This window comes from Aspergillus thermomutatus, assembly GCF_002237265.1.
Source record: "Aspergillus thermomutatus strain HMR AF 39 chromosome Unknown NODE_125, whole genome shotgun sequence".
Classification (NCBI taxonomy): Eukaryota; Fungi; Ascomycota; class Eurotiomycetes; order Eurotiales; family Aspergillaceae; genus Aspergillus; species Aspergillus thermomutatus.
In genome coordinates, this window is record NW_020798174.1 from 1 (window position 1) to 23,416 (window position 23,416).

Genomic DNA, 23,416 nt, shown 5'->3' on the forward strand with positions numbered 1-23,416 from the left:
TTGCAGTACCAGCGAATCCTTTTTTTTTTTTTTTTTTTTTTTTTTTTGGAAACTAATGCGTCTCGTACAATAGAGGGAACCGCACGCGACGTGTCATTACTGATGGACTATCTTCCGGCCTTTGTGTTTCCCCAAGGCGAACGCAAGATCTTCAAACATCTGGTACTGGGAGTATCTCTGGGTGGCCATGCAGCGTGGAGCTGCCTCCTCCATGAACCCCGCGTGAGCGCCGGCGTGGTCATCATCGGCTGTCCCGACTATGTAAATCTCATGGTAGATCGTGCGCGATTGTCGAAGCTGCCATCCTGGACAAACAGCGACCCCCAGGGCTCTCAGATTCTAGGCTCTGAAGCATTTCCCTCCTCTCTCCTGGAGACTATCTCTAAACTTGACCCAGCGAGCCTCTTTTTGAGTTATGTCAATCCTAATTCGGACGCTGGGCCCCTTCGAAACAATCCTCTGCCTGAGCCGACTGAGAAAGAAAAACAAGCTCTGCGGCCGGTGCTTACCCACTGTCTGGCTGGCAAGAAGATTCTCAACCTATCCGGGGGCGTGGATAAACTGGTTCCCTATCACCGGGGGGAGGTCTTCCTGACTTGGTTGAAGAAGGCTATTGCTCCAGATGGTTGGTTTGCAGATGGTGCTGTTGCGCTTGAAGACATTATTGATGAGAAAGCTGCCCACGAGGTCACCCCGAAAATGGTAGACGAGGCAGTTCGGTTCATAAGTGAGACACTTGCCTCAAGTGATGACGCCAGAAAGAATTGTGGGTTTGTCCGTGAATCCAAAATATAAGCATTAGAGCAATCAACTATGATTATTTCTAGATTCCCAAAATCACATCAGAATTATACTGTAAGGGAAAAGAAAAGAGAGCCAGAAGATGGTAATCAGATCTACGCGGTGCGCTACGAAGCAGGGTCCTGCTTTTGAGGCAACCCTGATCGAGGAACTGATTGATCGATCAAAATATTAATCCGACATCGTCATGTCGAGACGTTGACCATAGTGGCTTTTGACAAAGCCCGCAGCAGACGGAGACAAGCAAGCAAAAGTTGAACAGTGAAACCCTCCCAGATGGTATTTTGTTTAATAGGGTGAGATCGTAAGGGCGTCTGGAGGCCAGGCTATGCTCATCGCAAACAAAAACCCTTTATTTTGTAAATACACGGATCAATGTGCCCGATCCGCGGCTCCCATTTTTCGAGTTCTTATTCTCTTTTACCTCAAGAGAACAGAATTTGAACCCTCTATCACAAGCCCGACCGCAGAGCGGCACCCAACCCAGTTTCTGCACCCTGCTCGTTTCGCAATCATGACTCCGCATTTAAGCAACCAACTCAACAACACCACCGGCCTCCTTGATCTTCTGCTCAGCGTCGCGGCTGAAGTATCTGGCGCGGACAACGATGGGGATCTCGGGGATACGGCCCTTGCCCAAAACCTTGGAGTAGCCAAGGGAGAGGAGATCGATGACGGGGGCGGTGTCGGTCTTCTGGCCGCTAAGGTAGGCTTCGCGAGTCTCGGCAGGGACGAGGGACCACAGCTGTAAGAAAAGAAGACATCCCAATCAGTCACTTTTGTCCATAACCACGACAGATTCCTTCCCAATCCTATCAAATCTGCGGTACTCCTCCACTTCCCCAAGGCAAGTTTCTTCTGCTCGCGGCGATTTCCGTCGAATCGGACTTGGTGTGACTCTAAACGCATTCATTCAACGTACCTTGTCGAGGTTGATGGTGGGCTTCCAGAACTGCTGGTTGGTCTTGTGGAAGTATCTCATACCAACCTTACCGAAGTAACCAGGGTGGTACTTGTCAAGGTTGGTACGGTGGTGGTGCTGACCACCGGCCATACCACGACCACCGGGGTGCTTACGGTGCTTGCCAACGCGACCGTAACCGGCCGACACATGACCGCGACTGGAGTAGAAGAAGAATTCAAGTTAGTCTCTCGTTATACATAATGTTCCGAATGAGTGTTTCATGATCGCGAATGGATGCATTAACTCGATGCAATCTACCACGACAAAAGGGACGTTCGATCATTCGAGGCGTATAACGGGGTGAAATTCTCGACTCACGCTTTTCTTGTCTTCGAAAAACGGGTAGGCATCTTGTCGACGGTGCTGTGCTCGACAAGACCGGTCTGAGTGTTTGGCGATGGGGGGATGCGGTCGTATATGCTGCTGGTTCAGATGTTTAATTCTAGGCTCGGGCGCGGCTAGAGTGTGCGCTAGGCTGTTCGCTTGCCCTAAGTAGGGTCCAGCCCTTGCAACTCTTGGCAATCAGCTGTGCCAGGTCACGTGGGCGGAGATACCGATGCAAGCTACAACACACCTACAGAACTACTACTTTCTTTTGCTACGAATACTACTACGACTACTATGTAACGCTTTATGACAAGGTATGTAGACAGGTGATGCCAGGTCAGTCTGTTTGTAATCATGCTTGCAAAAAATCTGTCTCAATTACCTCGAGCTCCGACCAGAGAAAAAGTCGGACAGGTCCTTAACGAGTGCTCCAGCTGGCCGTCGTACAGAGCCGCGCACCATGCTCTGCTTAATCCAGGCTGGGAGTTTTCCTTGTATATTCGCTCTTTCATATCGCCTGTCGATCATCACGATAGCAGCATAATCATTGCGGTGCCTGATAGCTCGCCCAATGCATTGATTGACCGCTCGCATACACGCGTTCTCGTAGAAATCCTTCCCCGCTGCTTTCGCAATTGACTGCCTGTCCTTCTCAGATCCAGAGCTCGAGTTATAAGCTTTCTGCTCGACGTATTGGATCTTGGCCTGCCAAACTGCGCTGCGTATGTTTGGGAAAGGCAAACCGATGATCAACACGCCTCTTCCCAGTTTATCGGAGAAGTTTATGCCCTCGGACAGTTTCCCTCCAACGACGGAAAGAAGTATAGCTCCTTGTCCAGAGTCAATAGTTCTTGTATATTCTTGGAGCAAATCTTCCGTTTTCGCCCCCATGTCCCGAGCTTCGTACAGAATAGACTTGCTGCGTTCAATGAGACCAAGGATAGTCTGGCCCTTCTCGCCCACAAGAGGCTTCCTCCATATGGCCAATATTCGGCTGAGATAATCGTAGCTAGGAAAGAATGCAACGACGCCATCTGGGATAGCCTGGCACAATGTAGCCACAGTCCGACCGAGATCAACAATCTAAGAACAGGAGCACAGCAAACTGTTAGAACGTTCTAGAGCCCATGGATTCTCGGCCTTGAAAGAGGCCTCTTACCATCTTCTCAGAGTCTCGAGAATCGTAAGTAAAATCAAATTCGGAACCTAGAACGCCATTGACAAGCGTGTGTGCAACAAGGTTCTCTGGGGGTATAACGTGGCCATAGCTGAAAGTATCTAGCCGGCTTGATGCAATGTAGGAAAATAGGTGATTTCGATAATCACTCATCTGCAGTGTCGATCAGCCTCACTAAGCAGATGAGAACATCACAAGAGTGGACTTGGTATACGCACGGGAGACATGGTTCCGCCAGCCAAGATCACTGCCCGGGCATCTTCGACAATCTCCCGGAAATGGTTCGTCGGATCCAATAACATATACTTCAACTGGATATCATCGTGGCACTTCAGATAGAAAAATCGACCTTCGGCGGAGGGATTCATCAATGGTAAAAGAAAGCTCTGAACAAGGAAAAGGACAGGTGACGAAGGTTTGTCGTCCGGTTGTTGGTTTGCTTTGTCTTTGGAAAATTCAACATAGCCGTCGACTTTTCTAGCCAGTTTGCTTTCCTGTAAATACCGGGATAGCTTGTATGGGTTGATTTGATCGACGCCTTTCCCAGCCATCAAATCTGACGGATCCACAGCGCCTTCTGCAGGTAGGTTTTTCCCTATGATTGAGCGAAGATGGTCTGCAATTGAACTGATGAGTCTGATGATTTGAGCGATATAGCTTCGGTTCTTTCCTTTCAGGCGCGCCTTGAACTTGCGTGCATATGTGGTCAATTGGAAAAGAGCAGTCTGTAACTGCGATAGTCTAATTGTTACTGAATGTATATTGGAGATAGCATCCATGAGATTGTGGGCCTCATCAATGATGACGACGTGGTTTTTGATCGAGAGATCGAGGGCATCTCGAGCTGAACGCTGGATAAGTAAGGGATAAGGAAGGGTCACAATCTTTTGCGCATTCAGCAGGACATTTCATGATGATTAGAAGGCCGATTCAAAACGTACCTCGCTGTGTTTAAGTATTGAGCGTGATGCGTAGTAAGGACAGATTCCCATCCGCTTACCAAGCTTTCCCATGTCTTCGATGTCCTTAATGGTCGCCAAAGTGTGATCACGAAATTGCAGAACCTGCCCTTCATCCTCCTTTGATGGCAAGTAAGGACATCTTTTCTCGGCAGCTACGCCAGGCTGCTGCAGTTCCAAGCAGCGCTCATTGATTGCAGTGGCATTTCCTAGGGTCATTACCCTGGGATTTATGCATAAATTCTTTCGCGAACCAAGGGTAAGATGTTTCACGCGTTCTTCAACCTCATCGTTGTCTGCATCGCTCGTGCTGAGCTCCGCTGGCATGCTGGACGGCATTTTGACGCGCCGCAACTCGCTTGAGAATTGGGAGAGTTGGGAGTGAGTTCTCGAGCAATAGAAGATCTTAACATCATCGTCTCCAAGTCCGGCGTCCTCCTTAGCGGGAGCCGAGTACTGCTCCTTGAAGCGCTCCAATAGTTCAAGTGTACTAGTTGAGAGTCCACTGACATCTCCCAGTTTCTTGGAAGATGTCATTCTTTCTTCAGCGTCGCTGTCATAATCATCCAGAATAAATTGATCATCCTGCTCTAGGCCTGGATCACCAGACACTGTATCTAATCTCTAAAGCGTGGTCAGTGCAGACACAGTGACACGGCTTGCGATCCAGTACCGGTAGACATACCTGCCTCTTCCGAGATCCTCCTGAGTGCTTACTAGCATGCCTCTGCTTCCCCTCTTCGACTCTGATCTTTTCTAAGCGAGCCTCCAGCGCTCGTCTCTTCTCTGTTACTGCACGAGCTGACTCGCGCTGGGCAAACTCCAACATCCATTCGGGCTCACCGTCATCATCGCCTGCAGAACCTCATCAGCGGCAAACCCCTAGTGTTCAAACCTTCCCATACTGACAAGAAGCTTTATTGACGGTATCTTGAAGTGCCTTGCGCTTGTGTTCTCTCAACCAGGTCATGGAACCGCATATCAAGCTCAGAGATTTCCCCTAGGATGAAGTTGTGTTAGTGGTCAGACGTTCTACAGAATAAAAAGTAAGGTCCCAGTCTCTGTTCTCGGTCTAATAGTGATCTTTACTTACCGTGCCTGTTCCATTTGATTAGTCGGTGTGATCAAGTGACATTTGAAGCTCAACTTACCGGTCGGAGACTCGAACACTGCAACTTTTCCTTCTTCCAGGCAAGTATAGAGAGCGCGCATGAACTGGAGTTGTATGTCATATGGGGAGTAAGGATGGTTGAAGTTTGATGGTTGAGACCCCATGGAGCTCAAGGTACCTCCAGTTACTTCCATTGCTTGACTTTAGTACGCTAATTATGAGGGCATTGACGCCGTCAGGCTCTGCACCACATGCTTTGATGATGGTCCTCAGCTTCACCAGATGATTGACGGGGAGGTGGCGCTGCCGCGAACAAGAAGCAATAATAAATAGGTGGTTTTTAGTAACTATAATGTTCCTAAGGTAGGGTACAAAGTTATCTGTCAGAGAACTTCAGGGACCGAAAAGGACTTGGAATAAAACCGTTGACCAATCAGGTTCGAAGTACAACTATTTAGCAACCCGACAGCAACGGAAATAGTATGCAACTTTTCGTGAATTGTTGATCTAATGGCCAATAATGAATGATTCTAGGAACAAAAGATGTAAGTATAGTGTTAATAAACTGTAGAAGTTGCTGTAGGAAACTTGACATTGTAGATGAAATTTTGTTATCCTGCTACTGCAGCCGAATGTTTGACTGAACTTGAAGTACTGGGTTCCTAGAAGACAACTTTAATTGCTAATAGACAGTAAGGTAGTTCTGGTACATAAGGAAGCCCAATGAAAGTAGATAAGAAATATTCCCTTTGAACTACATGCAGCCTGCTATGGTTTGGTGCAACCCATGAGAATCCATAACTTGTAAGCTAACTGATCAACTTATCCAGATTCAAAGCCACTGAGCACCAAGTAGGCCCACCAGACCTTCGGGCTGGCTCGGGTATCGATCAGACTACAAGGTGGCATAAGTCGAAGGTCAGCCTATAAAATATGTCAGACATATTTAGTTGTTCAGGAATTCTGCAGAGAGGAACAAGAGAATAAGTTGATAAATTCCTAAGGTAGTAAAGCAAGACTAGTCTGGAGGAGCATCCTCTGCTTCAAGTCTTGGTTAGATGTATGGCCTAAAATAAGCCCCTATCTTACATGATATCCAATATATTGATATCGTCTTACTCAGAGTCACCCTAGGGCAGGTGTGCACTCATATTAGGTCAGTATTGAATGGTTTTGGTCCTCTGCATAGTTGTTGAAAAGTGATCTTTATACAGAGTAAACAACAAGAAGTGGCTGTGACACACTCCATCTAAAATAGCAGTGGATACTCTCAGTCTTTGACCTTGTTTGATATAACTAAGTCCCTATGATGACTGTTTGCCCTATGCATAATTGTGTTATCCAGTGTCCCCCAGAGCTCATTCATTCAGTCTGATTCAAACCCTGCCTAAGGTGGATTGATCTGAATACCTCACTTGGACGAGACATGATTCATCCTTGATTATCTTCCAAGAAGTAATGTTGGAGGGTATTCAAGTGAAAGAAGAGAAATCTCCTTCTCTTTGACAACCACATGATTCTTCTTTGAATTCTTAAACATGACGGTAAAGTTGTTTGGGGGCTGCCATTGCTGTCATCAAAGCGTCCTGTAAGACACTTTCAATCAGCTTACTATCCATATCACCTTCAAGATCTTTGACTGTCAGCCCTACTCTTAACAACTGTCCACCTTATTAGTTGTATCCAGTTACTACCTACCTACCTACCTAGTATGTAGCAGCCTAGTCGCAGGTACCTACTTTAGTACTTAATAGTGGCTTGGTACCTGGTAATTTCACCCAAATTCCGCATCCACTCCCACAGCCCCGCCTTTGGGGTCTATCTACAGATTACTTCAGTCTCATTCCAGGGACTCTTCTTCTTTTGCGCTCAATATCATCCTTATCCTTACTATTATCGCTATTGTTTTGCTCCTTCCATTTATTCTCCGCCACTCATTATTAGGAGGCCTGTCGTGGTCTTATGGTATGGTTTTCGTTTCGCGGCTTTTCGGATGATGCGCTTGATCTCTGCACTTCACCCTGCGCGTTCCGTATAGCTAGACTGGTCTCCCTTCGATCCTATTTCCTCTTGTGTTCTATTTTTAATCCATGAGCCTTTGATTGGAAGGGAAGAAGAGATTAAGGAGCGCCTAAAGAATCGTCTTTCCCCGTCAGATTTGATTCATACCGTTTTCGGCAACGTCTGGAAAGGATTGAAGAAGAAGAAAACAAAGGAGAAGGGCTATTATCTGGACGATGAATAGACCTCCGCAAGGCCGTGGTCAGCCACGGCTCGGTGCTACATGGTATCCAGGGGGCCAGGATGACTTTTACATGCCAGAAGTCATATCCCCCTCTCCTCAAAGGTTCGATCGCAAATTGCATATTTCAGGGGACTTCCCCCACCTGATTGTTAGCGTCTAACAACACCGGTGGTACGTGTTGCTGACCTGATGCACCCGATTTCAACAGGGTCATGCCGGAGGTTCCAGAAAACATGCAGGACAATATAGCCCACCTCGAGCACGAAGCGCGAACCCCTCACCGCGGCCAACATGCTCCAGTCCAGCATGATCGCTCCCGTTTCCCTGAGCGATCTTCATCCGTCGCGGTCGCTCAAGGACAGCCGCCACCTGGCGCGGGTTACGATGTCGCTCATCGTGAGCACTCCGCGGTCTATGACGTGGAATCTTCTACCATGTCTCCTTTCCCTGTCCTGAGAAACCCTCCGCCAAATGTACCTCCTACCGACGAGCAAAGAGAAGCCAGTTTGGAGAGAGCTCGAATCGCTGTTTTGTCGTCCAACGACCCGGAAATGCAGTTGGCCTGGGCTCAGGACGCTCTCGCCTACGTTGAGGTCGCGGTGCAAAACGAGGCTCGTCTCTCCTTGATTCAACCTCCAAGGCCGCAGACTCCTCCCGTGGAGCGTCAGTTGAAGGTCGATGCGATGAACATTGTGAACTTCTTGGCGGATCAATACCACCCCAAGGCTGATTTCATCAGAGGCATGTGGCTAGAGTTTGGCAAATTCGGACATCGCGTGGACAAGAAGGCAGCTTTTCGCGCCTATACGAGAGCTGCGGACAGAGGATATGCTCGGGCGGAGTATCGTATCGGAATGCAGTTTGAAAGTTCCGGAGAACCGGAGAAAGCTATCAAACACTACGAGAAGGGAGTCGCCCTTGCTGACTCCGCTTCCTACTATGTATGTTCAAGACAACTTTTCCGTCAAAATGAGCCGCTTGCTAATTGCCACGTCCGGCAGCGTTTGGGCATGATGATCCTCCTCGGTCAGCATGGTCAGCGGCAAGATTACCAGATGGGCTTGGATTATATCAGCCTTGCTGCACAATCTTGCGACGAGAATTCGCCCCAGGGTGCCTATGTACGTGACGTTCTTCTCATTCTCGGCCTCAACGCTTGGGGGTTCTGACATGACGTTTGACAGGTTTATGGTATGCTTTTGGCACGGGAACTCCCGCAGGTCAATGTGCCAGAAAGCTATCTTCCCCTGGATCTGAACGCTGCTCGTGTCAACATTGAAAAGGCCGCCTATCACGGATTTGCCAAAGCTCAGGTCAAGATGGGCGCCGCTTATGAACTTGGTCAACTCGGCTGTGACTTCAACCCTGCACTATCCTTACATTATAACGCGCTGGCTGCGCGTCAAGGGGAGCCGGAAGCGGAGATGGCGATTAGCAAATGGTTCCTCTGCGGTCATGAGGGCGTTTTTGAGAAGAACGACGAGTTGGCCTTCACATTTGCCCATCGTGCTGCGCTCAGTGGATTCCCGACAGCCGAATTTGCGCTGGGATATTTCTACGAGGTTGGTATCTACGTCGATGTCGACCTCAAGGAGGCCAGAAGCTGGTACGCCAAGGCAGCAGCGAATGGGAATAAAGACGCTACAAGTCGGATCGACAGCATCTCGCGGTCAAAGACACTGTCGAGAAAGGATCACGAGAATGTCGCGATCGCCCGCATCAAGTCGCGCTATGGGTCTCACCAGCGCGAAAATTCTTTAGAACCCACCCAAGAGAACCTTGAAATGCCCGATCCATCCAGGATGAGTCTCGCAGACAACGGTCACTCCGCCGCGCCTTACCCCGACAGACCAGGGTCCCGCTCCCGGCCCGTTTATCCACAAGGCTACTCAATGGCCGACCCGCGCCCCAGCTCGGCTTTTGGAATCAACCCCAATATCCGCGCGAATGCGCCCAACTACAACCGGGCCGCGTCTTACGGCCCAGGTCCTCAGAATTACCGTAACCCGGGGCCGGGGGCGCCGCCATCGGTAGGACCGATGAGTCCGACAAGTGTGCATAGTCCATCGGCAACACCCAAACTCGATATCGGTTACTCAGCGCCACTTGACCCCACTCCCAGCGCTGATGCTCGAAGACGCCCTCAGCGGCTCGATGGCGTACCCCCGGACCGGAAGCCTGGACGAACACCTGTCTCCCCTCACTCCCAGGGTAGCTCGATGGGATCGCCAAGGCCACTAGCCTCACCTTCTGCTGCGTCATTCCCTCAGTCGTCAAGAACGTCGACTCCCAAACCCTCCGGACCTCCCGCAAGCGCAGCAAGCCAAAAGCCCACAACACAACCTTCCAAACCCTCCGCAGGCGGTCTTCCCGGCAAGGGTCCGAAGACCTTCGAAGAAATGGGAGTTCCTGCCGCCCAAAAAGACAGTGATTGCGTAAGTCTTTGGTTCTTCCCCGGATCGTTTGCATCGGATCTGCGAAGCTAACCGCTGCCTTAGATCATCATGTGATACCCTTGCCGAATGATTCTGCACAACGATATTCTATCTAATGTCTTACTGGGAGAATTCTATTTGATAACGCCACTGTCCCAACCGGAGCGAATAAAGGTGGCGTAGGAAAGTCCCTGATGTAGTGAATGGCTTTTCTCCGATTGTTTGTCTCAAGCTCTCTTTGGACCTTCAATTCGGTACTTTCTTGTTGTCTTTGAAAATAGCATTTTCCCCATTGGGGGGTTCGGAATGAATTTACCCTATCTCCCTATGGTTTTGTATGTGTGACAGCCATCCATTTTATCCGATAAAAGATCTGGTGTTGTTCATGGTCCAGCGTTCTTGTCTCCTCCCTCTTCCTCATCTTCTGGGATTCACTCTTTGCCGGTTGCTGCTGCTCTATTTTCCACGGCCAATTTTTATTCTGTAATTCTAAAACAAGACTTGTATGTATAACTAAGGGCCGATGGATAGCATTTCCCACGTGATGGTGGCGGCCCTTGTGTGTTTGCTGATTGATACCCTGTACAGTGATGATTTTCAATCAGAACAACCCACGTCCCAGTTCACCTCGCTCTCATCTTCCATAGTCTCCACCTTCTCCGGTAGTCGATTGACCACTTCGCCTTTGTCACCATGACACAAAAGAAGGCAAAGGCGGCCGACATGTCGGTTGAAGGTGAGCCGGCAAGGTTTGCTTCAAGACTTGCGTATGCCTCCCGCTTACTCTGCACACCTAGCTGCCAATGACGAAACATCATTGATCCTGGATTACCTTCGTGAGTGTCAAGTTGATTCGCAAGACTCAGTTCTCGATTGCACTATCGACCCTAGCTGCTGACTGGTCTTTTAGGGAAGCAAAAGTAGGTCTAAGTGTTCTATGCTAGCAACTTAGTTTCTTGAAAAGCTGTCTAAACGTTGAAAATCAGTCGTCCTTATTCGGTTTGTACTCTTGATGATGAGCGCCTGGAGATAATGACCCTAATGTTTTAGCATCTCAGGCCATCGATGTTTCCGCGAATTTGCATAACAAGGTCTCAAAAAGTCAGTACAGTCATTTTACTTCAGGCGAGTCGTCCTGAAGTTTCTGACTGATGTCGATCCTATAGCGCACACAGCGAAGGTCTTGCGAGAACTACACCGAAAGAAGGAGATTGAAGCACGGGTCTCAGGTGCTCAGGACCATCCTGTACAAGCAAAGTGCCTTGGAGGCTAACTAAGCTCTACCCGGGATTCAGGAAAACACACAGTTTATCATGCTCTTCAAGATGCGTCCGATGAAGTCACGATGGAGGCCATGGCGGCGATGGATGAGAGGATCAAGCAGCTGCAAGCACAGTCAACGACACTCAAGACCAAGGAAAAGAAAGCGCGAACAGAGCTAGCAACGCTCTCCACGAAGCCACTGCTCTGTGAGCTGCGACACGATGTCAGCCAACTTGAGCAAGAAACACAGGCGATTTTATCTCGTCTCAAGAAGATTCAGAAAAGTGATTCAATCCAGGTGTCTCCGGATGAGAAAGCAGAGTTGGGGAAGGAATGGAGACGCTGGAATAAGATCGCTAGTGTCCGTAAGAGGATCTGTCGGGATCTATGGAGTAAATGCTTAGAGGTTGTACCGGACAATGTGAGTCGAGAAGAGCTTTGGGTAAGTGCACCAACTCCTGATGCTGCATTGACAGCGTGGATCTGCAGCGGTCTCGGCTGACTTTGTCCATCAGGAATCTCTGGGCCTTGAAGGGACCCTTCTCCGTTGAAATGCTATGTTTTTATCTGATCAGATGGAGTGAGATCTGCGATTGATGCGGATACATGCTCTCATCGCGCAATGACCGCTTTCAATTACCCTTTATGGATTATTTCCTGCACGTTGAATCTTACAGTCCCTTCGGATGTTTGTTATGCATAGTACCTACATTTAAATCCCGCGGCGTCTGGCAGGACCGTTCCTATGAGTGGATTCATGTGCGAAAGCGACGACAGATCCTGTTTTTATTGACAAGTCGAGTATGAGGAACGAAAATCGAGGCTTATGAAGAGTATCAGATGATAAGTTGGGATTTATCGAGTCACTGGAGAGGGAAGGGTGAGGAGATTATATCCAAACCAAGACTTATCTGGTTGGTGCACGAGACTCGGTCAGGAGAAAGACCGTCGAAGGTGACATGACGCCATTTGAGGATGATCATTCGTTGATGATACAGACATAGATAGATATTAGTATGATCCTACCTAGTTGATATCACTACCTAGATATCATGTGCAGCGCAAATCCCTTCCTTCTTCTCTTCATATGGTAGACAGTCATGGGGTGGTTTGACTGATATGAGGAATGAAGAGGATCAGCTAGCTGATCAGTATTACTGGAAGACATTCAAGGGCCTCATTCATAAAAAAATACCATGAAGATAATACATATATCAATGCTGAAAATATCCTCGATTTGATCTATCTCATTGATAACAACAATATAATGATGATCATCTTGAATACCGCACAGCATGTAAGTATCATGATTCCCCACCTGTGGAAATCTCCCCGTGCCAGTATGCGATCGATAACCACCACTACTACTAAGTAAACTAAACCCCTCCGGATTTTCCAACGGTCTTGACTTCCCTTCTGTTCTGCATCATCGCAGCCAAGGGAGTGTCCTCACTCACTCACTCACTCTCTCTCTCTCCCTCCCTCTTCTCTCTCACAAAAGTTTACAGATTCATCATCATATTTTAGAGTCTTTCTTTCCAGTCATCCTGTTCTCAAAATTCGCCATCTCCCCTCCGTGAGATGAAAAATCGTGCTCCTCTTCCTGTCCCCTCCGGAGCCCCCTCTGTGCAGAACGGCCATTCCCGCAATCCCTCCGGCTTCGACATGGCTGCCCGCAGTCCTCCCAACCAGAGCAGTAAGGCGCAGTCCAGGACTCTTTTCCTTGATCCCTCAATCACACACTGTTCCCATTCTCCGATCGCACTCCGGTTACTTGCCAGGATTGTCGCTTTCCATGACCATATTTGCTCTGCCCCTCCCTTCTCTTTTGGGTGATGGAAAGAGATAAACTAATTTTAGTCGCCATCTTCTCTAGATACCAAGCATGTGCCCTGCAAATTCTTTCGCCAGGGAGCTTGCCAGGCCGGTCCTGCTTGTCCTTTCCTACACTCCACAGACGCCGCGATTGACTATGCGCCTTGCAAATATTTCACCAAGGTACGACCTGGAACCGGATCCATCCTGTTCATGTTCCCCCTCTCGTAGCGGCGGATGCAAGCAATGTCCTCCCTTTCCCATCCTTGATTTCGAGAGCATGTAGTTGACTGCTTTGGTCTCCGCACAACTAGGGCAATTGCAAGTTCGGAGCCAAGTGCGCGCTGGCGCATATCCTTCCTGATGGTCGGCGGGTGAATCGTCCAAGTCCCGGTATGGGAATGGGTGGAGGCCATCTCAATCTGGGGGGACGCGTCAACCCTCAAGCATATGTCAATCAAGATTCGGCCCTGACGAACTCGGTTCTCTCCCAACAGCGCATGAATGGTCATGATCCTCGTTACATTTCGCAGTTGCCGCCTCAAGAGGAGTTCGGTGCTCTACAACAGCAGCAGCAGCAGCCACCCCCACCGCCGTTCGACGCCATCCCTACCATCGATGCAGGCTTGACGTCGGATGCGGGTTCGAAGTATGGGTCGCCACCGGACGACACGCGTTTCCCTATGTCTCCGAATCACCGTCACCTAACCGCTCTTGACGCACAGCTCCCCGCGTCATTTGACAGTCAAGGCATTTCGCACGCCGCTCGTTATGGCCCCGTGGCCGCGTCCGTGCCATCGAAGTTCGGGTTGGATCTGGCCTCTCCTCCGACGCAGAGAATGGGTGGTCCGTCAGATGTACTTCGTACTCTCCGTGACACAGCGTATGGGTCTGACTTCAGAAAGCCCTCGTCGTTCATGGGATCATCCCCTCCAGGTATTCCCGAAGATGGGGTAGGACCGAGATTTCTACACTCTGCTAGGCCAGTGAAGTCGCGCATGCTTTCGGCCAGTGTTCCCCGACCCACAGCATTGGATGACTGGGATGACAGCAACTTCCCCATGGAGGAGGATTATCTGCCAATCAATTTGCACGATGACGTCCTCACCCCTCAGGAGAAACTCCGACGTCTTTCGCGCACCGATCATGATCTCAGTTCTAGCCACCGCGATTTGAGCGGACTCGGTATGACCAGTACCAGTTTCTCCAAGATCGGCTCTCCGCTCGCATCCAGTCCGTCACGGTTCGGTGCCTTGTTTGCCAAGCAACGCCAGCAGAAAAAGGATGAAGACTCCCATGGTACATCGTTTTCGCACATCGGCTCGCCTCTTCGCGAGTCCTCCCTCAATCTAGGTACCAGTCCCAGCTTGGGTCCCATCGGAAGCCGACAGATCCCTGGCGATGTCTCTCCATATGTGGCCAGCCCTGGGAGACAGTCATCGACATCCATGATCTCTCAGCAGCTGAGTAGCATGTCTCTTTACCCTGCTCCTGCCCGTCACTCCTCCGCAGTAGGCTCCAACGGTCGCCTGGACCGTACAATCTCGTCGCCTGTCAGCACAAGCAAGATCGACGAGGAGCAGAGTGATTTAGTCTTCTCCATGGAGGAAGAAGACAGCAGCAAACGGAACAGTACTTCTTGGGCCACCAATAAGGCGGATTCCAACGATGGCGCATCGACCCCCACAAGCAACTCAGGTTTCCAGCCATGATGTTGTTGAAAATAATTATCTGGAGAACCAAATTTGCACATGCATCCATGACAACATTAAAGCGCGGAGTTTATGAGCAAAAAGGAACCATGGGAAATTAAAAAGCAAAAAAGTTGCGCCACCAGTTCAAATTGTGTTCATACCTCGGCATTGAAAAGGAAAATAACGGTCTTGTGGATGCCCCTGGATTTTACCCTGCTTGCATTGCCTTTTCGTCGTTTCGTCATCGTGTTTCGCATTTTGATGGGAATTTTGCATAGAACGGTCGAGCGAACTATCTGGATTTGACTCTTCCTGTTTCACAACCTCGGTCACTAGGTCTAGGACCAAATCTGGCATTTTAATTCAGGGTGTTTTGTAACCCGGTCGGGGGAAGTGCTGAGACTGTTGTCACTCTTAGAATTCTTCTCTTCTCTTTTCTCTGGTCGTTTCATTTGGGTTCATGTTTTATCTTTACTCGGCGACTCCGAAGGTCTACGGAGGAAGGAAAGGGAATTTCGACTCAGGTTCAAATCCATTCGGGTTGACGGTTGATCGACCTCCATCATCCAGCAGGTTCTTTTGTGTATATTCTTGGTCTGCATCGTTCGATCTTCACTCAACCTTCTTGTTCTCCCTCCAATCTATTCTCCTTGGATCAATCTCACGAGGCAATGACGTCCTGTTTCTTACCGCCTCCTTTGTCTATCCCACATGTTCGATATAGGGATTGAGCTGCCCGTGGTCTGACTCGATATCTTATCTGTGCTCCAGTCAGCGCATGATGCGTTTGTGTACGGAGAGCTCGGGTTGTTTATTTTTTTTTTCAGGCAGCATCTCCCGGCTTTACTGCGGGGACAATTGCTTGGGTATGCGGGCCCAAGGGATTGATGTACATATCTGAGTCGAACAGAAGATGCTAGGTCGTCCATGGCCTAAGCGCATCACGAATTCTGTGTCGGTCAATCTGGTCCTAAGTCTGGTCCGACAGGCAGGTCCAGGGATTACTTGAACTTTCAGCTTTCATTTCAGTATCTTAATGCTACTAGTGTACACACGGTTGTAATTCTCGCTCTGCCCATACCAGACTCCTGAACATTACGCGCCCTCCCTTTTTCCCGGTATTGATATTGTCTTTCAAAGTAAAAACGTGATAACGCTGAAGCTCAAACATGACGCAGTCCCCCTTGTTATTCTCATGGAAAGGCCCTGAGAAGCACCAATGATACGCAACCGAAGACGTAAATCCACCCCCTGGCACTAGGTCCTGGGGTCAATATCGTCCATATACATCGCACTACCTTTGAGGCTGACAGCGGTCGCTTTGCTAGAATAAGCCTGGATCTGCGCCGTCTTCTCTTGAGAGAAGCGATCAGCCATGATCCTGCGTGCGCGAGCCTCGGCATCCGCTTGCTTGGCTGTCTCTGCTCGGTTCGAGTATAGAAGTTCGTAGATCTTTTCCGTGCCAACCATGACATGGCTTGCCAAGATCTCAACAGCTTCGGCGGTCAACGCCTCCACGCGGACTGCGAGATCCGTTTCTTCATCAGCGCGTAGGCGTTTGACTCGCTCTTCTCGCTCGACCCTCTCAAGATCTTCTTTCCGTTTCCGCTGCTCAACAAGTTTCCGACGTTCCTCCTTAGCAGCCAGGTATTTCAAGGAATGACCTAGTTTTTGCTGAAGCGATGGAACGATGTCGAGTGGCGGAGCAGAGAAGAAAAGCACATGACCGGAGTCGTCGCAATGGAACTGTTCACGAATATCCTCCGGGATTGCTGCATTTGCCGCCTCGCTGAGGTGGTAGACCTCAATCGGACGAGGTGCGTTAGGATTGTACACCGATGCTGGCGGTACATGCACACGACCTGCCTGATATGGCGTATATGGAGATGGCTGAGCCGCCGCATACGGGTGCGGTACCGGCGAAGGTTGGTAAGCAGGGGAGTGAGGAGTTTGCGGTACAAACGCGCTAGGACGCCTCTGCAGGGCCGGTTGATAAACCTGGACTGGCGGTACTTGAGGCTGTTGATAGGCAACTGGAGGCACAGGAATAGGAGAGCCCTGGGTAGGAGGGATTGGGGCAGCTGGAGAGCGCGCAGGGACGGGGACTACCCCAACTACGGGAGCCGCGCCGGGACTATCCACGCTTGGCCGCGTAGATGGTTGGCTAATTGATGGCGGACGAGGAGGAACAGTTGGCAATACTGGCTGGGGTAACGACGGGGGCGGAGAAGGTGTCGGCTCAGGTGGCGGAGATTCCTGTCGAAGGAGATTCCAGTCAGTATTCCACAATTCAGAGGAGTTGACGGAGGAAAATCCCCGCCCGACTATAAGATAAGATACTTACATTTTCGTCGCGTGGACGTCGATGCACCGCTCCAACAATGGGTGGCGCATTATCGGCGCCCCAGGTTGGTTTGGGCAGATCGTCAGTTTCCTTCGCATCACTCTTCAGCAAGTGTTTGATGGGACTTGGTATCTTCTTGATCCTCCGAGGGACATCGAAGAGGTCCATCTCGTAATCTTTTTCTCGCACTTCATCGGGAAGGCAACTCGCCCATGTTTTAATCTTGTTGAGCTTGTGCTTCTCCTCGTTATAGCGTGCCTCACAGACGTATACTTCCTTGTCAGGTGGAAGGCCTCTAGGGCGCCCGCGGTTGTACCGAGTAAAGAACATCACGAAGCAGCGGTCGACAACCTCTTCGATCCGATGATCACGGTACTGGCCAGTCTTGACCACCTCGTTCGGATAGAAATGTTTCTCAAAGTGATGGACTGTCTGCTCAGGACGGTAGTACCAGCAAGCATTGACCCACTTTTCACCTTCAGAATCCTGCCATGTGCGGTAGATCTGTGCGACGATCGGCTTCGTCACATCGTTCGGATTCTGTATATGAACCCAGTCACCCACTTTCCAGAGCTCACCTTTGTACAGAATGCCATCAGGCAACGGGAGACGTCCATCCTCCATCAGATATTCGCTGTCGGGTTTTCTCTTCTCGATCTCGGCCAGCCTCCGAGCCTCCACTTGCAAGTCAACAGCGTCTTTGTATATCTGACTGTCCGGCTGGTTGTAGGCTTTGGCATTGTTGAACATCAGATCCATATCCCGCATGAAATGATCAACCGAGTTGTACTTCTTGCGCTTGGACTTCCGTTTGATAATGTCGATCGCAATCGGCTCCTTGATTTCAACGTAATAGTCCGGATATGTAGCTTTGTCTGGCAAGCGTTCAAAGTGCCGTACTTTGAGCATACCAAGAGGCCCTTTGAGCTTCCGGATCCCCTTCAAAACTGCTTTGATCCTGGCCTCCATCGGGGTATCGACGCGCGGGGGCCGGCCCCGCTTCTTCCTGAGCTCTGGGTCGGCCGATTTATGCCCGTCATCCTTCCCTGCGTCCCGTTTCCAGCCAGGGCGGGGACCGCGCTTCTTCTTGCGACGGCCATCATCATCGGAATCATCCTCGTCCTCCTCATCATCATCGTCCTCGTCTTCCTCTTCCTCCTCCTCGGGAAGAGGATCCGCCTCCGGAATCTCTCCTAGATCGGGAAGCTCGGCTTCTGCAGCGGTGATAATCCCTTGTTTAACCAGTTTTTCAAATTCTGCTATGAAAACGTCCTAATTTGGAGAACAAGGTTCAGCACCGTGGTATTTGGCGACGGATATGGAGCCAAAAAACTTTACGAACCTTTATGACAAGCGCATCCTCATATGCTTGTGAATTTGGCCGATTATATGTCTGCGCATTGTGAGGGATCTAAAGCGAAGATACCACCGTAAGTAAAAGCCATCATCACTGATTCCACAATGGCAAATAAGCTGCAAGATTTACCAGGGCGCAGTCTCGCACAAACTCGGCGAAGTTCTTGTACTCTCGCTTGTTTATCTTCTGTTTCAAGATACTCAGGGCCATGGGCTCTTTGATGATCTCATAATAATCAGGAACATTGCGCTTATTTACGCTGCGCTGAAACAGCCTCGACGGGTCATGGCCACTGTAGAGGGAGGAAAGTCAGCTAACAGTAAATGACGCGGACAGAGCCCGACTTGTTGAGAGGTCTAGATTTGGGGGGGTGGGGGGGTTTCTTTCTTTTTTTGCTGTGTCGTTGCGCTTGAAAATCTCATCAAGGAAAGAATATCCGGACTTACTCCTCTTCTCTGAATTCATAAATAGCCAGGACAACATCCATCATCGACCTCCATTGCTCGTCGGTAACGCCGCCCGTCGCAGAACTATCGCCCTTGCCATCATCCTCAATCGATTTGACCGGCTCCTCAGGAGCGGGTTGGCTTTGCGACGGCTCCGACGCCTTTTCCATGCTGTGAACAACACCCCTACCACTGAGAGTGACACCCACGGTCAGAGAGCGATTGCAGATAGACTCAAGATAGCCGACCACAGACTTTCTGGGAGATGCAGATTGCGCAACCTGGGAAGCGCGCAAAAAAAGAAGGCGAGTTGAGGGAGGTTCGCGAAGTAATATTACGCTGACTCAGCAAGTTCCGGTCACTAAGGTATCTGACTGGAACGATACCATACGGTAACGATCTGAACGTTACCGTCAACTGTTTACCTACTCCATACAGGGCTAGGTAAGCTACATTTACTTGGTGATATTACACCTACACATTATCATCCATCTATGTATTCCAAGTTTCCAATGGACCTGACCTTACTTATTGATCTTTGATGTTTCCCGACCATCAAGCTTTGTCAAGAACCTCTGTGCTTGTAATTCGTCCTCCGTACCAGCTTCCGCTAAGTTGATACCTAAGGTACGGATTAGCTTAAGGACGGGCCAATGCGGGGAATGGGTGCCTTCTGGACGCATCTGTACGGTAGTACCTATCTATCTCCTGTTGTGAGTCTTCCATAGCATGCACGTCTTTCATGTCTACGAGCGCGGTCGTCTTTATTCTTTATTCCTAGCTTGAATCATCAAGCCATATTCTAGGACTTTGTCGGCCAACGCAATGGCCGGGATTTTATGCCCGAAATCTCTCAGCAACTCGAAGATACAATTCATCCCATTTCCCAGTACAAATCCACTCCGTGTCTAAGGACAATGCGCCGCCAGCCCCACATTCAAGTGGTTGCTGCTGGGCAATCGTCATTATTCCATCTCATCCATCCCTCCGAAGGCTTTACTTCGTTCTGGCCACTAGATACTTCCGTGTGCCTGATACTCTGGCATTTTTCCGATCTGTTGTCTGGATCCTGAAGGCTACTTCCGAAATAGTTGACATTCATTCTCGGTCTTGTTCCAATCTTTCCGGCGGTCTATCTACTTCGCTAGTGGGAGATGAGGATCCGAGTCCGTGGACCTGCTGGACAGTCCACCGTCACTCTTGATGACACCGCAACTGTCAATGATCTTCGCACTCAAATTGTCGAGAAAACCGGGTTGACAGCATATGATGTGAAGTATGGATATCCCGACCTCAAACGTCTGGGATTAGATGGGTTCCCTTCGGACCAGAAAATCAGAGACCTCGGGATCAGTCTAAATGGCGAACAACTGCTCGTCACCAGGAAGGAGGATTCTGCACCGACTACTCTCCCGCCGGCGCCAAGCGCCGGGGACAGTGAGAGACAAATATCCACGGCGCAGGAAGATGATAAGAAGCTGTCTCTATCGCGCAAGCCGCATGAGGGTGTGTCGGATGATCCTCCCGAGATTGCTTCCCCCGAACATTCCGGCACTTTTGTGTTGCGCATCATGCCTGACGATAACTCCTGTCTGTTTCGCGCGGTAGGGAGTGCAATCATGGGAGGAATGGACACTATGACGGAGCTTCGGTCAATTGTCGCCCAGACTATTCAAGCGAACCCGGACGTCTACTCAGAGGCAGTGCTAGAGAAAAAGCCAGACGACTATTGCCGTTGGATTCAGCAGGAGGACTCCTGGGGTGGGGCCATTGAGCTCAGCATTTTGAGCAAACATTTCGATATCGAGATCTGCTCAATCGACGTGCAAACACTGCGGGTGGATCGGTTCAATGAAGGGTCGCCCACACGGTGTGTCCTGGTGTATTCTGGCATTCACTACGATACCATTGCTTTGTCACCGTCGGATCCACCATTTACTCACGCTTATGCCCCTCCGGAGTTTGATACAAAGGTCTTTGACGCAGCCGATCCGGTAGTTCTGGAGAAAGCGCTGGCGTTATGCGAGATTCTTCAGAGCAAACATTACTATACAGATACTGCAGGCTTTCGCATTCGCTGCAACACTTGCGGCGGCATTTTCATCGGCGAAAAAGGAGCCACCAAGCATGCGACACAGACAGGACATTATGATTTCGGCGAAGCTAGCTGACAATGTCGCAATAGATACAGCCGGTTGCATGGCCCCGATATCTGGCCCTTTGGATACATTAGTGGATAAGATATATCTTGATCGGAGGGCGGACAGTTTCTGAAACCATATACAAAAGTATAATAGGGCGAGAGTCATGAACGTGGTAGTACAACACAGCGCGTTTATATGTAGCGGACTCGTTACATTGATACAAATCAAAATGCCGTTCTTTGTGGGATATCATAATCATACATGGTTTCCAACCCTTCTACACCATCGCTACTTCATCCGCCTCGCCTTCCTCTCTGTCGCCTTCCTCGTCGTCCCCAGTATCTGGGCTGTCCTCAGGATGTCCACCCCACTCCACGTCGTGCTCTATAGGTTTGGTGAAGAACTCGTGCAGCAAAGCTTCTCTGGCACTTAGTCTTTTGTACGGGTCCAGCTCCATGAGGCCAGCCAGGAGTCGAGTGGCTTGCCTCTCGCTCTCGGTCAATTCTTCCACACAACTGGCCCATTTCACCAGTTTCTCCCAGCCATAGCCCTTTTCGCCAATAGTAGGAATGTTGGTTTCGAAAATCTGACCATGCATGGCGGCTGCAGTCTTCATCCGACGGGTACCAAATATACTTGCCATTTCTATCATGGCATCAACATCGTCGGCGGAGTTGAAAAAAGGGAATCGACGTCCAAGCAAGGTTAACAGAATCACGCCGGCAGACCACATGTCTATCTTGGTTGTTTGAGATGTACATTTGAAAAGAACCTCCGGCGCCCGGAAGCCGCGAGTTCCCGCTCGATTAGCACGTCTTGCCGGCCGTGAGTCGTTCTTAGGGTAGCCGGTCGACAGCGTGGACGTAGAGCAATGCGTATAGTAGTAGCTCTGCAGCAACCGAGTGCGACGCACAAAGTTCGGGTTGGCGCAAAGACAGGTGCCAGTATATTCAGACCCCTCGCGCTGGAAAAGACGAATGAGAAATTCTGCAGTGAGAACCTTTTGAAAGTGGACACTTACTTCCGCCAGACCAAAGTCTACAAGGACGCCTTCGCGAAGCTCAGGGTTGTACAAGAAGTTACTGTCAAGGTGCTTAGAGAACGAGTGACGCAATGGCCGACACACAGCAATCCACTTACGTTGGCTTGATGTCTCGATGAAGAATATTGTGCTTATGGACGGAGTTTAGCGCAGTGAAAAGGGATCTGAAATAATGTCGCATATCGGCGACCATGAATGTGCGATATTGAATGCGAAAGTCGGTATGGGGAAAGAAAGGCAAGACAGCCACAACCTGGTCCTGGTGCCTGAAGGCAGTGATCAAAGGACACACGGACCGGCAGCCCCGAAGGTCATGGAGCAGCTCCAGTTCATTTTGAATCCTCAATGGACTGCTGGTAACGTAGATCTTCTTCAGCGCAACGTATCGCGGTTTTCTCCGCTTGATGACCGACTCCTCCACTCGCCGTCTCTTTGCTGGAGGACTTGACCAGTTACTGCTTTGGTTTTCCTGGAAAGTGTCCCAATCATTTTTGTAATGGTCGTACAAAAGGTCCTCAGCTTTGTAAACCGTTGAAAATGTCCCTACGGTGATCAAAGTTCAACGGTCAGCCATAATTCACCAAGTGGGAAGGGACAACTCCGAACATAAAAGGGATGTCGGTACCTTCACCAATCCTGTTCACCAGGCGAAATCTATCAGAGATCCCCGGAAATGTATCCTCGAGTTTCTTCATATCTTCCCGGACCGAGTCGTCCACTTCCTCCTCCTCCTCGTCCTCATCTTCATGGTCGCTCTCTCCGCGAAGTGAGTCTGCCGAGGCGTCACTGTCTGTGGCAGTACCATCGTCTACCACAGACATGGATCCTTGTGTGCGATGATGGTCCACAGCCCCAACCTTTTGCAGTCCAAAGATACCAGTAACTGGAGCGAGCATTGTGGACATGTCACTGATCAGATCAGAGACCACCACTATGGCCGAGCTGAGTGAGGGGTTCCTCAAAGATCTTGCATGTACCAATACGATCGACTAGATCAGGGGCTCAGACCACAGGGTTGGCAAAGGGTTCTGGTAATAAATGGATTATGCAAAGCAGCGCGCGCGTCGAGGATCTCTCAAAACATCGATTTCGCGGTTGGTGACGATGGTAGTCGCGTATATCATGTGTACAATCCATCAAACAGTTGGGTCTAAAGATAGTGAAAGCAGCATGCAAAATGTCCCAATTAGGTATGGTGGTGTTTGTTTATTTCTGCTCAGTATACAAAATTGATTACAGGTAATAAGGTGGTCTCAGTCTCTTACCATACAGGGTACTGTTCAATACCTTGC

General features: G+C 49.7%; 6 protein-coding genes across 6 annotated transcripts; 3 read left to right on the plus strand and 3 right to left on the minus strand.

Annotated features, from left to right (window-relative positions):
- Positions 1–1,327: 1,327 nt before the first annotated feature.
- On the minus strand, positions 1,328–5,503 carry chl1 (DNA helicase; the record flags this gene model as incomplete). Its single annotated transcript, XM_026754015.1, has 11 exons — positions 1,328–1,546; positions 1,724–1,922; positions 2,084–2,188; positions 2,475–3,175; positions 3,252–3,422; positions 3,488–4,153; positions 4,211–4,852; positions 4,914–5,092; positions 5,138–5,228; positions 5,322–5,326; positions 5,380–5,503. The coding sequence occupies 11 exons, from the start codon at positions 5,501–5,503 to the stop codon at positions 1,328–1,330; spliced, it is 3,102 nt and encodes a 1,033-aa protein (XP_026613494.1).
- A 2,293-nt stretch (positions 5,504–7,796) lies between these two features.
- CDV56_101388 (putative chitin synthase activator (Chs3)) lies at positions 7,797–10,094 on the plus strand (the record flags this gene model as incomplete). Its single annotated transcript, XM_026755007.1, has 4 exons — positions 7,797–8,525; positions 8,586–8,705; positions 8,769–10,019; positions 10,083–10,094. The coding sequence occupies 4 exons, from the start codon at positions 7,797–7,799 to the stop codon at positions 10,092–10,094; spliced, it is 2,112 nt and encodes a 703-aa protein (XP_026613495.1).
- A 618-nt stretch (positions 10,095–10,712) lies between these two features.
- On the plus strand, positions 10,713–14,809 carry CDV56_101792 (putative spindle poison sensitivity protein Scp3; the record flags this gene model as incomplete). The annotated part of the gene is made up of 8 exons (XM_026755411.1): positions 10,713–10,755; positions 10,817–10,855; positions 10,911–10,939; positions 11,006–11,018; positions 11,070–11,120; positions 11,186–11,248; positions 11,315–11,724; positions 13,412–14,809. 8 exons carry the CDS (start codon positions 10,713–10,715, stop codon positions 14,807–14,809), a joined length of 2,046 nt encoding a protein of 681 aa, XP_026613496.1.
- A 1,239-nt stretch (positions 14,810–16,048) lies between these two features.
- Positions 16,049–19,108, minus strand: CDV56_102527 (putative RSC complex subunit (RSC1); the record flags this gene model as incomplete). Its single annotated transcript, XM_026756146.1, has 5 exons — positions 16,049–17,047; positions 17,136–18,407; positions 18,478–18,546; positions 18,622–18,784; positions 18,939–19,108. 5 exons carry the CDS (start codon positions 19,106–19,108, stop codon positions 16,049–16,051), a joined length of 2,673 nt encoding a protein of 890 aa, XP_026613497.1.
- Positions 19,109–20,092: 984 nt separating this feature from the next.
- Positions 20,093–21,109, plus strand: CDV56_103028 (ubiquitin-specific protease OTU1; the record flags this gene model as incomplete). The annotated part of the gene is made up of 1 exon (XM_026756647.1): positions 20,093–21,109. The coding sequence occupies one exon, from the start codon at positions 20,093–20,095 to the stop codon at positions 21,107–21,109; it is 1,017 nt and encodes a 338-aa protein (XP_026613498.1).
- A 250-nt stretch (positions 21,110–21,359) lies between these two features.
- On the minus strand, positions 21,360–23,020 carry CDV56_103171 (serine/threonine protein kinase CDC7; the record flags this gene model as incomplete). The annotated part of the gene is made up of 3 exons (XM_026756790.1): positions 21,360–22,164; positions 22,223–22,667; positions 22,750–23,020. 3 exons carry the CDS (start codon positions 23,018–23,020, stop codon positions 21,360–21,362), a joined length of 1,521 nt encoding a protein of 506 aa, XP_026613499.1.
- Positions 23,021–23,416: the final 396 nt, after the last annotated feature.